This window comes from Theropithecus gelada, chromosome 1 (assembly GCF_003255815.1).
Source record: "Theropithecus gelada isolate Dixy chromosome 1, Tgel_1.0, whole genome shotgun sequence".
Classification (NCBI taxonomy): Eukaryota; Metazoa; Chordata; class Mammalia; order Primates; family Cercopithecidae; genus Theropithecus; species Theropithecus gelada.
In genome coordinates, this window is record NC_037668.1 from 6,857,728 (window position 1) to 6,870,282 (window position 12,555).

Here is a 12,555-nt window from a genome sequence, read left to right on the forward strand (position 1 = left end):
GGTCTTGAACTCCTGACCTCAGGTGATCTGCCTGCCTCAGCCTCCCAAAGTGCTAGGATTACAGAAAATTCTAATCTTCTTTAAATTGGTATGGGAGACAGAAATAAATAAGTACAGAACTTGTATGCAAAATTACAAAGGTGTTTTATCAGAGATCTAAGAATAATGAAGTAGGCTGTGCCTTATAAACACCATGAGAAAACTGGATGCTTGCAACCAATCATATTCATGTTCTACATTGAGTTCCTTTATTAAGTTCACTTAGTAAGGAAAAGTAGGGCTGAGGCCAGCATGCCCTAAATGAAGTGGAAGAATGTTACTGCTTCCCTACAGAATTTTTAAATTTAATTTAATTTTTATTTTATTTTATTTTAGAAGCAGGGTCTCATTCTGCTGCCCAGGTTGGAGTGCAGTGAAGTGATCACAGCTCACTGTAGCCTGAGCTCTTGGGTTCAAGTAATACTCCCAAGTAGGTAGGACGACAGGAACACATCACCACACCTGGCTAATTTTTTCTTTTTTTTTTTCTACAGAGACAGGGTCTCACTATGTTGCACTGTCTAGTGTTTGGCTGGTCTTGAACTCCTGGCCTCAGGTGATCCTCCTGCCCCAGCCACCCAAAGTGCTGAGATTGAGCCAGCACACCCAGCTCTTATAGATTAATTTTGTTTTTTGTTTTTTTTGAGACTGAGTCTTGCTCTGTCACCCAGGCTGGAGTGCGGTGGCACGATCTCAGCTCACTGCAAGCTCAGCCTTCCAGGTTCAAGTGTTTCTTCTGCCTCAGCCTCCTGTGTAGCTGGGACTACAGGTGCACACCACCACGCCCAGCTAATTTTGTATTTTTAGTAGAGACAGGGTTTCACCATGTTGGCCAGGCTGGTCTTGAACTCCTGACCTCAAGTGATCTGCCAGCCTCAGCCTCCCAAAGTGCTGGAATTACAGGAGTGAGCTACCATGCCCGGCGCTGGCCCAGATTCTTAAAGATATATTAATAAAATGGAAGGTGTTCCGATGCTCTTATGTCAGTAGATTATCTTAGACATTACTACATTTCTACTTTTTTCTCTTATTTTCCTTCCACATTAATCAACACCTGCATGTTCAAATCAGGGCCACCACCTAAGCTGGGAAATGGAAACTGGTTTGAAAAGGAAAAAGAAGCTCAATAATCCTGTAAGGAAAATACCTACAAGTCTTTATCTGTAGGATAAAAACATACCTTTTAGATCTTCCTCTTATTTTTCCACCATATTTCTTTGGTTCAGGTTCCTGAGAAGAGGCCAAAGAAGATTGTGCACAAGAATTATTTTCACAGTATTTTTTGTCACAGTTTCTTTCTTTATACGGCATAACACCAGATTCGGATAAATATCTGAATGTCCTACGAGGTTTTGGCAAAGGATTTATGGAAGGTCCACATTCTTGCCCCTCAGGCTCAGAGTAAATATTTTCTAAGCTCTTGGTTATTCCGTATGAACTATCCAGAACTCTGAAGTTCAGTTCTTTTTCTGAAGAGTCACAATGTTCTAAAGCCAAATTTAAGAGTTTATCTGGGGGAAGTGCTTCTATTTTCTTCCACAGTATTTGTGAGGTATAGAAGTTTCCTGGAGGTAATGAAGTCTCTGGATCTAAGACATCTTCTTTACAGCTTTCAATTTCTTTGACCCGAGAACATACCCAGTTGGATTCTGATTCATTTTTAAAGAAGTGTGTATCATCATATTCCTGTTTCTTATTTTCATTCTCACTTTGATCATGGCTTTTGGTATCTTCATTTATATCTAGACCTACATTCTCACAGCTGGTTACATCCAAGTTTTTGCTCTTTCTCTCAGCTATAGGATTTTTCTTAGGAAGGATCGCTTGGTGACAGTTATATCTCACTCCAAAGTCCTTTGGACACCACTTTTCTGGATTAGATATATTAGCCCTTCCTTCCCATTGAGAAATTTTTTGTTTGATATTTTTGCAGTGGCTTCTTGACAGTGTCTGAACAGCAGTACGAGAAAAACCAACATCCATGTTCCCAACTGGGTGAATGACAAGTGATTAATCTTACAAAGGTTCCATTACAAGTAAATGTGAAATATTGTATTTTTTATCCTGTCAGAATCCAAATGATTCCAGTATTTTCCCTTCATGTTTAACTTGTAAATCTCTTTGTAAAAAGAACAATTTTGATCAGTGATCCTTGTTGAAAATGGCTACAACCTGATCTTGAATAATCCTGTGAAAATGACACAAAAATATGTTAACACATTTTATAATTTCCTAATTTAAAACTCCACTGAAACACTGCCCACCTATCCCTACATAATTCATATACATTGCACACGTAAAAACATACCTGTCATCTATTAAGTGATTCAACTACATAAAGGCACTCCTAAGATGGTGAGATAATAATACTAACAAAACATTATTTGTGGTATTTTTCAAATTGTCAGCTTTAATGTTCTGCCATATTTAATTTCCTAAAGTTAGGTAGAATGAGGTTTTAGAAAAAATTATACATAGTAGTATACAATATTATTTTGTAATAAATTAATTCTTTTTTTTTTTTTTTTTTGAGACAGAGTCTTGCTCTGTCACCCAGGCTGGAGTGCAGTGATGGTGATCTTGGCTCACTGCAACCTCTGCCTCCTGGGTTCAAGTGATTCTTCCACCTCCGCCTACTGAGTAGCTGTGACTACAGTTACGTGACACCACACCTGACTAAGTTTTTGTATTTTTTGTATAGACGGAGTTTCTCCATATTGCCCAGGCTAGTTTTGAACTTCCTGAGTTCAAGCAATCTACCCCCTTGGCCTCCCAAAGTGATCATAGGCATGAGGCACTGCACCTAGGCATACATTAATTCTTTATGAAACCTTCTCTTAATGAAACAAGGAGCAATGGAGTATCATAAGGAGCATATATACACACAGAATTACATCTCAGAAACCCCCCAAAATTTATGTATGTCCACAGCAAGAGCCAGTTAGCATGGAAACACACCAATAGCCAACTTCCTCCTCCTGTCCTACGTTGATTAATAATATCAGCCCATCATATAGCCTATTTCAACTTTACTATTAGCAGCACAGGATTCCATATACACGAAAGACAACTCAAAGTGCCCATTAACTATCAGTTGCTTTAAAATGTAATAACCTATTTTGATGACTGGACTTCCCACATCTATGCTACCACACCCTTGACCCAAATCAACACAAATACTTACAGCCACTGTCACATTCCTTCTTTTCACACAGAGGCTTCATTCAGGCCCATAAACCATTTCCTCATATGTAGGCTTCAGTGGAAAACTTTTCCTACCAACTGAGTAAAGACCTGATCTCAAGTTCTACTGTATACTTGTTAAAAATAGCAGTTGATTCAAAACTTCCTGAGGCAGGGATCATCCTTCCTTGAGCTTTGTCTGTGTGGCCTTGATTAACAGGCAGGAAAATATCTTAGCCCAGCTCTGTCAGTACAGCTGACCAAAACTGTCACATACAGAAAGCACACAAAAATGTTATTCTTGGCAGAGCAACTGCTAACTAAGACTTCCATCAATTTTCATTTAAACCATTCCTACCTACAAATCTGTGGGAAAACCAGCTTTGCCAGCAAATAAACTTTGGTGACAGTTTGATGGAAAAAAAAAAAAAACAAAAAAAACTTCCAAAAAACTTTAAGAAATTAACCTCATGTGGATGAGAAAATAATAACTATACCCAAAGCCCAAAACACCACAACTGTTGCACAGAACTCTTGATAAAAAACGAATGCATACAATTTAAAGATCTAATCTGCTACTGTTGATTATTAAAACTGAAAATTCTTTTCTTGCTTCTGATATTTATAGGGAATTCCTAGGATTTTAGGGTGTCTTTGAGACTCAAGTTTTCTTCACTATAGACAAGATAGGACTTTTTTTCTCCAGCTCCTGGGAAGCTCCTGGAGGTTTTTGGTGGTCCTTGTTAACCCTTTCTTTATTCTTCTCTGGTTAATGTGTCTTAAGTGTGAATGGCTCAAATTGAGAAAAAAAAAAGATGAAAATTGTCAGGGCTAAAAACAATTTTTAACTTGAAAATTACTGGCAACATGGCTGGGTGTGGTCGCTCACACTTGTCATCTCAGGACTTTGGGATGTTGAGGCAGGAGCATCACTTGAGGCCAGGAGTTTGCGACCAGCCTGGGCAATACAGTGAGACTTCATCTCTACTAAATAAATAAATAAATAAAATTAGCTGTGCATGGTGGCATGTACCTGCAGTCCCAGCTACAGGGTGGGAGGGTGAGGCAGGAGGACTGCTTAAGCCCAGATATTGGAAGCTGCAGTGAGTTATGATCACAGCATTGTGATCTAGCCTGGGTGATGGAGTGAGACCCCAACTCATAAAAAGAAAAAAAAAAAGGTAAAAGTCAAATGACTGGGAACATGGCTAAATCTACAGAATTCACACACAAATATAAATGATGTATACTGATGGTATTTCAGTTGAACAGAGTAGCACGGCAGGTAAGACTCTCATAAAATAGGTAGGTATTTACTTTCTCCTAAATGTATGCTTTAATACTTATAGCTTTCAAAAAATGAACTATTTCAAAAATGAAAACACTTTAATGAATTTTAACTAGATCTATGACTGTACTGATAACACAGAAAATCTGTCTTAGAGCTGATTAACAGTTCCAATTTTTGCCAAATTAACTTACACGCTTTATAATGTGGCTTGCCTATTCTCACATACAGGTTGTGATTTTGTCCCATTCAAAAATAAGAATTGCTCACCTCAATTGTTTTCTTACAGAAACTTCACATCTGTCCCTTTAACCTAATTATATTCTGAGCCACCTTGCTTCTCAGTGCCTCCTCTCCCATGGCTCTCCTAGCCTGCGAGATCTTACTCATCCCATTCCTCATCTTCCCAGTTTCTTGCCTTAACCTCCATTACTGGTGGACATCCTAACTCCTAAGTGCTGGCCCAACTTTCAAATCCTAGATCTCTCCCAAGATTTGTCTTTTGAAAACTTTCGAAAGTCAACTTATTTGCATACTTGTCCTAAAGACTGCTTTCTCAAGTTTGCTTTAACAGTTCTAACAGAAATAGAGGTTGAGAAAATCTAACAGTTTCAACAATTTTAAGAATCATTTTGTCTTTTCTTTTAATAGCACAAAATGAGTCGGAGACTTTTCCAGCTATTAAAAACTACTGAGGCCGGGCGCGGTGGCTCAAGCCTGTAATCCCAGCACTTTGGGAGGCCGAGACGGGCGGATCACGAGGTCAGGAGATCGAGACCATCCTGGCGAACACGGTGAAACCCCGTCTCTACTAAAAAATACAAAAAACTAGCCGGGCGAGGTGGTGGGTGCCTGTAGTCCCAGCTACTCGGGAGGCTGAGGCAGGAGAATGGCGTGAACCCGGCAGGCGGAGCTTGCAGTGAGCTGAGATCCGGCCACTGCACTCCAGCTCGGGAGACAGAGCGAGACTCCGTCTCAAAAAAAAAATAAATAAATAAAAATAAAAAAAATAAAAAATAAAAACTACTGAAGTCAGATGGGACTCACAAAAAGAGAAGGCAGAACACACACAACCACAATGGGCAATTTCAACAAAAGAAACAACAGCGGTCATTCAGTTCCTCACCTGAACAATAGAAGTATAAACATAAAAACTCATGCATGATTTTTTTCTTTTATGAGATGAAGTTTTGCTCTTGTTGCCCAGGCTGGAGTGCAATGGTGCAACCTCGGCTCACTGCAACCTCTGCCTCCCAGGTTCAAACAATTCTCCTGCCTCAGCCTCCTGAGTAGCTGGGATTACAGGTGCCCATCACCGCATCCAGCTAGTTTTTTATATTTTTAGTAGAGACGGGGTTTCACCATGTTGGCCAGGCTGGTCTTGAACTCCTGACTTCAGGTGATCCAGCTGCCTCAGCCTCCCAAAGTGCTGGGATTACAAGCGTGAGCCACTGCGCCCGGCCAAGCATGATTTTTAGAAGCCTATTCAAACAGCATACTTTGAGATGACTCTTAATCATGTCCCTTTCTTTTTATTTTCTATTGCTCTTCTGTGTATTTATTTTCATCCAAGAAATATACCAACTGTAGTTTATCAGCTTAAAATACAATTTATAACATAACCTATCATATATAGAATTTTGTGTTTTTAACATATTAAGAGAAACCAATCTGAATTCACTCAAGTAAATTAAATTATCTTTGGGAAAGAGGATACTGATGCTCTATTTTACTAATTCAAGTCTTGGATAGGGCAAGTTTCTCACTCCAAGTCTTTTAAAATATTTTATTTGATTAGATATAAGCATCTGGAAAAATAACTTGGAAGAATTTGGAACATTCTAAAACCTGATTTACAAAATAATTGAGGGGTACACTGTAAAAATAGTGAATTTTACCTCAATTAAAAACAAAACTGGCTGGGTGCAGTGGCTCACGCCTGTAATCCCAGCACTTTGGGAGGCTGAGGCAGGTGGATCACAAGGTCAAGAGAACGAGACCTACCTGGCCAACACAGTGAAACTCCATCTCTACTAAAAATATAAAAAATTAGCTGGGCGTGGTGGCACGCACCTGTCATCCCAGCTACTCGGGAGGCTGAGGCAGGAGAATCGCTTGAACCCAGGAGGTAGAGGCTGCAATGAGCCGAGATCACGCCACTTCACTCCAGCCTGGCGACAGAGCAAGATTCTGTCAAAAAAAAAAAGAAGAAGAAATATGATGAAAGGGACCAGGAAAACTTCACTTCTGGCCATGATGGAGTAGCTGAACTAGGCTTGCCTTTCCCACATTAATAACTATAAAACCAGAAAAATATATAAAATAAGTGCTTTCAGATACTGGATAACAGACAGCTTAGGATTGTGATCCCTGAAAGAAGAGAGAAAAATGAGGCAGGTTCTATGATGCCCCAGCTTTCTCCCTGGAGACTCCAGAAAGTAGGGTCAGGAAGGGGAACCCAAATAGACATGGCAACCTTACTGAGTTGAGGATAACAAGATTGGAATATGGAGAGGCTGAGGCAAACAGAATTTTCAGGGCACAGTATCAGAAAAGAGAGCAACACAGAGAAAAAGCTCCAGAAATCTACATAGAGTCCCCTTGAATCTTTGGTTGAATACTAAGCTGTTAATGCATAGGGTAATACTACATGAGGCTAGACAATGAACAACTAGTGGAGAAAGAAAAACTATGGGGGATTTTTAAGCTAACCCGGGGTTCACCCAGCTCTGGGAAACCTTCAAAGTCCAACAACAGAGGAGCAACCTCATTGAACGCCCAGGTAATTCAGTAGAAAAACAAGAGGTCATGATTTACCAGTAGGATGAAATTAACCCTAGAGTAAAGACTATCTTAGAGCCACCCTAACAAGGATGAAGTTGATTCTTATGAAATTTAAGTATCCACAAAAACAAAATTCAATAATTTTTACATGAAGACAACTAAATCCAGACACTCAGCAACGTAACATTTAAAATGTCTGGGCGTGGTGGCTCACACCTGTAATCCCAGCACTTTGGGAGGCCAAGGTGGGTAGATCACCTGAGGTCAGGAGTCCGAGACCAGTCTGGCCAATATGGTGAAACCCCATCTCTACTAAAAATACAAAAATCAGCTGAGCATGGTGGCACATGCCTGTAATCCCAGCTACTTGGGAGGCTGAGGGAGAATTGCTTGTACCCAGGAGGTGGAGGTTGCAGTGAGCTGAGATTGTGCCACCACACTCCAGCCTTGGAGACAGAGCAAGACTCCGTCTCAAAAAATAAATAAAAATAAATAAAATGAAATAAAATAAAATGTCCATCATCTAATCAAAATTACTAAACATACAAAGAAACCTGAAAATAAGACCTATACCCAGGAGAAAAATCAATCAATAGAATTAGAACCGGGCCGGGCGCGGTGGCTCACGCCTGTAATCCCAGCACTTTGGGAGGCTGAGGCGGGTGGATCACAAGGACAGGAGATCGAAACCATCCTGGCTAACATGGTAAAACCCTGTCTCTACTAAAAATACAAAAAATTAGCTGGGTGTGGTGGCAGGCGCCTGTAGTCCCAGCTACTCGGGAGGCTGAGGCAGGAGAATGGTCAGAACCCGGGAGGCGGAGCTTGCAGTGATCTGAGATTGCGTCACTGTACTCCAGCCTGGGCAACAGAGCAAGACTCTGTCTAAAAAAAAAAAAAAAAGAAGTAGAACCAAAATAATACAAAATAAAAGAAACAGATCCAAAACAACAGACATGATGGAATTGGCAGACAGGGACTTCAATTCAGCTATTATAAATATTTTCATAAATTTGAAGGAAAACGTGAACATAAGTAGAGTAATGGAAGATATAAAAAAAGACAACAACTAAAACTTCTGGAGCTTAAAAATATACTATCTGAAATGAAAAATTCCCTGGATGGGTTGAAGAGCAGATTTTAGTTATTTTAGAAGGAATGACCAATAAAGTTGAATAAGTAGCAATAGAACCTGTTTTTAAAAACGCCTGAAGCACAAAGTGAAGAAAAAAAGCTAAAACAATGATGAAAAACAGAGCTTCACTGGGACAACATGAAGTGGTTTTGCTTTACCCTACATATAACTGGAGTCGCAGAAATGAAGGGGTTGGGAGTGGGGACAGAGAACAAATATTTCAAGTAAAAACAGATGAAAATTTTCTAAATTTGATGAAAACTCTAAACCCAAAGATCCAAGAGGCTCAACAAACCTCAAACAGGATAAACACAAAGAAAGCCACCAGGCAAACCATAATCAAGTTGCTAAAAACCAGCGATAAAAAGAAAATTCTTTAAGAAGTCAGAGAAAATATATATATACAGGGTAGACAAGGTAAGCCAGAAAACAAGGAAAATTTTTGAAGTGCTAGGAAAAAACCCAGCAACTGCAAATCTAGAATTCTAGACACAATCTTCAAAATGAAGGCAAAATAAAAATGCTTTCAGTTAAACATAAGCTGTAAAAATTTGTCAACAGCAGACCTGCATTCAGAGCCAGTGATATAATTCATGAGTCCAAGTACAAATTGAAAATGTAAGGTCCCTGTTCAAAAGGCAGTAAAAGTGCCTTTAAAGGTAGACATAAAGCTTTTTCTTTTCTTCTGCAGCCTTGCTTTCAACTTGTGGTGTTTTTTTATTTTCTATTTAACACTGTTTTTTTTGGTTTTTTTTTTTGTTTTTTTTTTTTGAGACGGAGTCTCGCTCTGTCGCCCAGGCTGGAGTGCAGTGGCGCTATCTCCGCTCACTGCAAGCTCCGCCTCCCGGGTTCACGCCATTCTCCTGCCTCAGCCTCCCGAGTAGCTAGGACTACAGGCGCCCGCCACCTCGCCCGGCTAGTTTTTTTGTATTTTTGTAGTAGAGACGGGGTTTCACCGTGTTAGCCAGGATGGTCTCGATCTCCTGACCTCGTGATCCACCCGTCTCGGCCTCCCAAAGTGCTGGGATTACAGGCTTGAGCCACCGCGCCCGGCCTATTTAACACTGTTTTAAGTAAAAAAAGAAAATTATGCTATTAGCAGAAATTTTACATTTATCTATATTTAGTGCCCATTTTAAATGCAAATATCAGCACGTTTAACTCGTATGCAGCATCACGTAAAAATGTTCAAGTTCTTCAAGTTGAAGAAAAAATGATACCAGATAGATATCTGCATCTAAAAAAGGAATGAGGAGAACAAAACATGGTACTTGTGGATAAATATAAAAGGCATATTTTTTCTTATTAATCTCTTTAAAAGATGACTTGACTAAAGTAAACATGATAATGCACTGTGAAATTTACAACAATGTATGTGGAAATAAATGTAAGACCAGGGCATAAAGGTAGGAATGGAAAATTGTGTATGGTGTTGTAAGTTTCTCTAACCCACAATGGAACTGAATTAAAAATCACTTCACGCCAACGTGGTATCTCACACCTGCAATCCCAGTGCTTTAGAAGGCAGAGGCAGGTGGATCACTTGAGGTCAGGAATTCAAAACTAGCCTGGCCAATAATGGTGAAGCCCCGTCTCTACTAAAAACACAGAAATTGGCCAGGTGTGGTGGCACATGCCTGCAATCCCAGCTACTCAGGAGGCTGAAGCATTAGAATCGCTTGAAGCAAGCGAGGTTGCAGTGAGCCAAGATTGCGCCACTGTGCTCCAGCTTGGGCAACAGAGTAAGATCCTAGCTCAAATAAATAAATAAATAAATAAATAAATAAATAAATAATTTTTTAAAAAGACAAAAAAAGGAAAAAAGAAATCACTTTACATATGATATGAAGTGGTACTTTATATATAATTTTAAAATGATGGGTTAAAGTTGTGTTATAAACCCTAATGAAACTACAAAGAAAAAAAAAAGGAATAGCTAAGAAGTCAACAAAAAAAGATTAAATGGAATTCTAAACAAAAATTGATGCCAAAAAAGCAGGGGAGTTGGAGGGGGAACCCTAAGAATGGTAACAACAATAATAAAAAACCCACATGGAACAAACAGAAAATGAATAGCAAGATGGTACACTTAAATCTGACTATATCAATAATTATATTGTATATAAATAGGTTAAGCTCTAAGCACAAGGCAAAGATTATCAAATTTAATTTAAAAAGCAAGACCTAACTCTATGCTGTTCATAAAAAAATGCACTTTGAATACAAAGAGACAGATCTGTTAAAGAGACACAAACAGTAAACACTATCATAAGAAAGCTAGATTGTCTACATTAATATCAGTCAAGGTAGACTCCTGAGCAAGAAATAACAGCAGTGATAAAAGAGGGACATTACAAAAAGATAATGGGGGCAATTCATCAAGAATACCTAACAATTCTAAATGCTCATGCACCTAGTAAGAGTTTCAAAAATGTAAGAAGCAAGAAAATATCAGAACTAAAAAGCCAAATGGACAAATCCACAATTTTAGTTGGGGATTTCATAACTTTTCTTTTTTTTTTTTTTTTTTTTTTTTGAGACGGAGTCTCGCTCTGTCACCCAGGCTGGAGTGCAGTGGCCGGATCTCAGCTCACTGCAAGCTCCACCTCCCGGGTTTACGCCATTCTCCTGCCTCAGCCTCCCGAGTAGCTGGGACTACAGGCGCCCGCCACCTCGCCCGGCTAAGTTTTCGTATTTTTTAGTAGAGACGGGGTTTCACCGTGTCAGCCAGGATGGTCTCGATCTCCTGACCTCGTGATCCGCCCGTCTCGGCCTCCCAAAGTGCTGGGATTACAGGCTTGAGCCACCGCGCCCGGCCATAACTTTTCAACAGTAGTTGACACAACATATAGACAGAAAATCAGTAAATATATAAAATTTTTGGGAGGCCGAGACGGGCGGATCACGAGGTCAGGAGATCGAGACCATCCTGGCTAACACGGTGAAACCCCGTCTCTACTAAAAATACAAAAAAACTAGCCGGGCGAGGTGGCGGGCGCCTGTAGTCCCAGCTGCTCGGGAGGCTGAGGCAGGAGAATTGCGCGAACCCGGGAGGCGGAGCTTGCAGTGAGCGGAGATCTGGCCACTGCACTCCAGCCTGGGCGACAGAGCGAGACTCCGTCTCAAAAAAAAAAAAAAAAAAAAGATTTGAATATCACTATCAATCAACTTGACATTTTAGAATGCTTTACTCAACAAACATAAAATACATACTCCTTTCTTTTTTTTCTTTTTTTTTTTTTTTTTTTTGAGACAGAGTCTCACTCTGTTGCCCAGGCTGGGGTGCACTAGTGTGATCTCGGCTCACTGCAGCCTCAGCCTCCTGGGTTCGAGCGATTCTCCTGCCTCAGTCTCCTAAGTAGCTGGGACTATAGGCACGTGCCACCAAAAATTCATACTCTTTTCAAGTGTACATGAAACATTCACCAGTAGACCATATGTTGGGCCATAAAATAAGACTCAATAAATTTTAAAAGACTGACATCATACTGAGAATGTTTTCTAGCCCAAAATGGAACTGAAAGAGAAATCAGTAACAAAAAGATATCTGGAAAATCCCAAATTATTTGGAAATAAATCTTATAAAATAAAAAAGTTTAAAAACACTAAGTGAGGATACTACTTCTTGATATTTGAAACTGGAACACGGCCGAGCGTGGTGGCTCAAGCCTGTAATCCCAGCACTTCAGGAGGCCAAGGCAGGCGGATCACCTGAAGTTAGGAGTTGAACACCAGCCTGGCAAACATGGCGAAACCCCACCTCTACCAAAAATAAAAAATACAAAAATTAGCCGGGCGAGGTGTCGTGCGCCTGTAATCCCAGCTACTGGGTAGGCTGAGGTATGAGAATCGCTTGAACCTGGGAGGCGGAAGTTGCAGTGAGCTGAGATCGTGCCACTGCACTCCAGCCTGGGCGATAGAGTGAGACTCCATCCAAAAAAAAACTGGAATACATTTTACCTCATAAAGTTTCAAATTATTATTTTAAATTTCTCTCTAGGTTAGGTGCTCTACCTTAACATTTGTTTAAATGGTCTCATTGCTAATCCTGCACAAAATGTACCAACCTTTTCAACATCATAGTCTTCTACATCCTGTACTGAAATTTGAGTGTCATCATTACACC

The 12,555-nt window shown here is 40.0% G+C and overlaps 1 protein-coding gene across 1 annotated transcript in view; it reads right to left on the reverse strand.

Annotated features, from left to right (window-relative positions):
- Window positions 1-12,555, reverse strand: part of DENND2C (DENN domain containing 2C) — an 82,687-nt gene that overhangs the window by 39,409 nt on the left and 30,723 nt on the right. The window contains exon 2 of the mRNA XM_025396548.1: window positions 1,220-2,227. Coding sequence (XP_025252333.1) covers window positions 1,220-2,022 — 803 coding nt within the window. The 5' untranslated portion in view covers window positions 2,023-2,227. The remainder of the gene's footprint in view (window positions 1-1,219; window positions 2,228-12,555) is intronic.